The following is a 4668-nucleotide window of genomic DNA, read 5'->3' as shown; positions in this document are numbered from 1 at the left end:
CACTTTGTAGACCAGGCTGGCCTTGAACTCAGAAATCTGCCTGCCTCTGCCTCCCGAGTGCTGGGATTAAAGGCGTGCACCACCACGCCCGGCCTCAGTCCCAAGTGCGGTGGGCCATTGGTTCTCGTCTCTCTCTCTTTTTTTTTTTTTTGGCTTTTTGAGACAGGGTTTCTCTGTGTAGCCCTGGCTGTCCTGGAGCTCAGTCTGTAGACCAGGCTGGCCTCGAACTCAGAAATCCGCCTGCTTCTGCCTCCCAAGTGCTGGTTCTCGTCTCTTAGGCTTCACCAGTTCCTCCTGCCTTCTTGCTCCCATTTCCAGCACTCAAGTGACCCCTGGCAATTGGGAGCTGGAGCTTGGTGAGGCCTGAGGAGTGTGCCCTTATCTCACAGGTAAGCTGAGCATCTGGCTGGATTTGGGTCCCTTTACCTTACTCTCTGGCTACTCAACAGAGAGAGACCATATTTTTGAAAAAAAAATCTTAGAAGGAAAAGTTTTGGTCTGTAGCAGTAGAAATGGTGGTTTTCATAAAGGGCAATTTCTAGAAAGGGAATTTTAAAAATAATGTTTTTCAACTGACACCTATCAATACAAGGCAGTCCAAGAACTACATATGCATGTTTGAGATCCCTTTGACTACATATACTGGGAACAAGAAGACACTGACTTGGCATTCCTGCAAGCCTTCTAATGAGGTCAAGGATTCACATTACCTTGCCCAGTTTGTGAGTGGTCAAGAGTAATGAATCTGAAACTCAATTAATAGCAAGTGAGTACAGAACCGGAAACACTTAGTTAAACATTGCCCAAGCCAAGAATGTGCAGACTGGACAAAAAAGACTTACAGATGTCCCAACAAAAGCCAGGACGACACAAAGACGGGAAGTCTGGCAGCACAGCCGAGCATGTGCTGTTTCCATTTAAGGGTGGAACCTGGTTTTAATCATTTTCCTGAAACATTTCCAAATGAAGAGAAAAAAAATCTTAAAATACATTAACAAGACTGAACTCTTCCTTACTCGTCCGAGACAGACCTAACTCCATAGCTCACACTGTTGTGGCTCATCCCAGTAAGAACCCTGCTATCAATCTAGTCTCAGTGCCGAGCTCTACGCCAAGCCCCCGTTTATATGATGTGGAACATCCTGCCCTTTTCTTTTCCGATACACTGAAAACAAAAGCCCAAATATGCCTAACATTTAATTATAAAAATAGGAAACATAAATTTCATAATGTGCAAGGTTCTGAGGACTTTCTATGGCCTGTGTGCCAGTTCAAGCTGTGGCAATGGTGTCACCAAGGTTCTCCACGGGCATTCAAGTGACCACATCAAGACAGGCCCAAGAGGAGACTGCTCCCACTCGTTGTCCAAGAGCCACATGCATTAACTATATACAAAGAGACCACCAGGACTTGGGTGACAAAACGTATGAATCTAGAGACGAAGACAAAGGACAGTTCAAAGATCATGCTGGTCATACGGAAAACTGTGTACTGACTCACTATAACTGTAGTATCCCGGCTACATTATTGATAAACAGACATCTTCCACATACTACAAGCAGGGGCTACACACCCCATGAGATACACACTAGGGGAAGCAAGACAACTCAGGGGTAGAAAGGAAAGCAGTGGGGAACTACTACAGCCATCTAGTGACTGCGGCTGTGACTTTCAGTTGCACTCACTGATAACCATCAGAAATGTCTTTAAAGGGGATTAAAGTCATTATTAAAAAAAAAAAAAAAAGAAAATTGCACAGTGAATTTTATTTATGTATTTATAAAAGAATTATACCAAGAATCTAACATGAAAACATTAAATATTTGCAGTTAAATATATGAAAATATAAAGCACTCTAAATTATTAAAAAAGAAATCTTTTTATTTTTATCCCTAAATACAATTAGTTTCCCTGATTATATAACCCATAATCAGTGTCACCTAAAATATAGAAAGGTCTGTACAGAGGTGAACACCCCCAAATCTCCTTTTCTCTCTTTCTCTATACATATCTAGGGAACTGAACTCAGAAAAAGTCGAGCTTAATTTGTCAAATTACTGTCTGCATTTAGAGACTCTTATGGGAATAGGGGAGAGTCAGACACCAGAGAAATAAGTTAAAAGATTAAAAGCTCTCCAAGAAGAAACCATCTTGTGCATGGTTCCTATCAGTCTTAGTGCTGTTCTTTCTGCAGATCCCGGCTCTGGACAATAGCAGGCACTCATGGGAACCAGTGGCTCCGTTCACTTGCCGTACGGTTGGTCATGGTGCATTTCTGGTGAGTAAGTCAGCAGTACAATCATGACCCAGAGGTGCAGCAAAGCCTAGAGGGAGAAAACACAACTCAGGTGCCGGCCAATAAATCAGTCTTTACCTGAGGACTGTACAGGGAGGACGGGGCCATGCCTGTCTTCATACCTATCTGGGACAGAGTCTGGAACACAGCTGGGGCTCAGTATGTGTTTACTGGCTGAATAATGGAGAAATGTGTGACCCAATGAGCTCAGGAACAGAGCTGCACACTGCAGACCTCTCATCTGAGAGGAGAGCCTGAACACCAAACATTCATGACAAAGAGGGCCTGGATAGCGCTGCTAGATAGACAGATTTCGGCTGGGCTGGCAAGACCTTGTAGAACAGTTAATGACTGATGTTCTGAGGGACAGTTTCACCAGCTTTGTTGATGAAGAGATGGGAAAGTACACTTGACAGAAACAAAATGTCAGTGATAGATGTGAATTAGTGACAAAGTTCTGGCTTCCTCGGGGCAGTATGAATGCCATGAAGTCCCATTGGTTGGGGTATGTAAACTCTGTAGGATGTAACACACAGCATTTAACACTGACAGGTACCCAGAGCACTTGTGGCTGCCAGTACCTGGGCAGTTGACCCAGGGAGTGGCACTATTAGGAATTGTGGCCCTGTTGGAGTAGGTGTGTCACAGTGCGCATGGGCTTTAAGACCCTTGTCTTAGCTGACTGGAAGCCAGTCTTCTCCTAGCAGCCTTCAGATGAAGATGTAGAACTCTCCGCTCCTCCAGCGCCATGGCTGCCTGGACACTGCCATGCTCCTGCCTTGATGATAATGGACTGAATCTCTGAACCTGTAAGCCAGCCCCAGTTAAATGTTGTCTTTATAAGAGTTGCCTTGGTCATGGTGTCTGTTCACACCTGATAGTCCCTATGGAGTACACCCTAAATCCTTTCTGATATCCTTCCTTTTTTTCTTCCTCCCTACTCATCCTTTCTTAAATCTTTTTATTTAGAGGAATAATTCTTCCCTCTAGTGGAATACATAGAAATTTCCTTTAAAAGTAGGTTTCTCTCTCTTAAGAAAATAGCCTTAACTTGGCCTAACCTGTTAAAGCCATCCTCTCTCAGCATAGTGAGTGGGCTTTCAGGCACAGCACACATAAACCAATAATACCACAAACTACTGCAACTGATTTTTGCAACTAAAAATCCAGAAGAAAATGCACTGGCCTTAAAGATCCTTCTAGAAAAATAAAGTCAAACCACATGAAAATAACCAAAGCAACTTTGCAACATTAAGATAAAAATTAAACCAGCTGTTCTATACTGTGTTTTTGTCATTAGACAGGCTTAAAAATGGAAGTGACTGTTAACCTACATTGCAGCTAATTTTATCAGCAGGAAAACTCTGAGCACTTATGTTCTCAACATAATAAATGCTAACTTGTAAAGTATTTTAAAAAAAGCTTAATATTCAAAAATGAGCTGTATTCTCTTTCAAAGTTGATTGGTAAAATACGAATATGATTAGCAGCTAAAACAACAGACAGAAATCCAAGTATGGCATTACTTCCTCATTACTCACCATGTAGATGATTACAAACACTCGTGCTATGGGGTATCTTCTGAGAAAAATTCCCAGGCGAATACTGTGCAAACGATGAGAGAAAGGGAATTACACTCAAAGCAAATCTTCCTGGGCTTATATCCAATGCTTTTAAAACCCCCACTCACACTGTTTGTGTGACTACCACAGAAAAATGACTCACATGATCCCTTAAAATGTGGTGACACAGGAAGGCCACAGCAAACAGAATACTTCTATTATTATTTGGAGTTAGCAATTAAGACTTCAGCACAAGCATTGACTTGGAAATGGTTAATCTAGAAGTTTCTGCACAGACACACTTTTCCAGAGGACTAAGCTATAGGAACTGAGGCAAGGCCAGGTGTGATACACACCTTTAATCTCAGCACTGGCAGGTGGGTCTCTGTGTATGAGGCTAGCCTGGACTATACAGTGTTACAAAGCTGTCTCAAAACAAGACAAAACAAACAAACAAGATAGAAGAAGACGGACAGAAGGAAGGAAGGAAGGAGATGAACAAACTCAGCCAGACATGATGTGACAGAGCAGTGTGATGTCCACCCTCACTGCTCACAACTCTTTGCAGGCTTTTCTTTTTCTTTTTTTTTTAATATTATTTTTTATTAGATATTTTCTTTATTTACATTTCAAATGCTATCCTGAATGTCCCCTATACCCTCCCCCCACCCTGCTCCCCTGCCCACTCATTCCCACTTCTTGGCCCTGGCATTCCCCTCTATGGGGCATATAAAATTTGCAAGACCAAGGAGCCTCTCTTCCCAAAGATGGCTAAATACGCCATCTTCTGCTACATATGCAGCTAGAGAC

At 42.5% G+C, this 4668-nt stretch overlaps 1 protein-coding gene across 1 annotated transcript in view; it reads right to left on the bottom strand.

The window, feature by feature from the left end:
• Positions 1-1831: 1831 nt before the first annotated feature.
• Positions 1832-4668, bottom strand: part of Golga5 (golgin A5) — a 32213-nt gene continuing 29376 nt past the window's right edge. Inside the window, 3 exon segments of the mRNA XM_029540548.1 lie at positions 1832-2324; positions 3838-3901; positions 4022-4028. Coding sequence (XP_029396408.1) covers positions 2244-2324; positions 3838-3901; positions 4022-4028 — 152 coding nt within the window. The 3' untranslated portion in view covers positions 1832-2243.

The sequence above is a fragment of the Mus pahari genome, chromosome 7 (assembly GCF_900095145.1).
Source record: "Mus pahari chromosome 7, PAHARI_EIJ_v1.1, whole genome shotgun sequence".
Lineage (NCBI taxonomy): Eukaryota > Metazoa > Chordata > Mammalia > Rodentia > Muridae > Mus > Mus pahari.
This window is presented reverse-complemented; position numbering and strand designations above follow the sequence as displayed.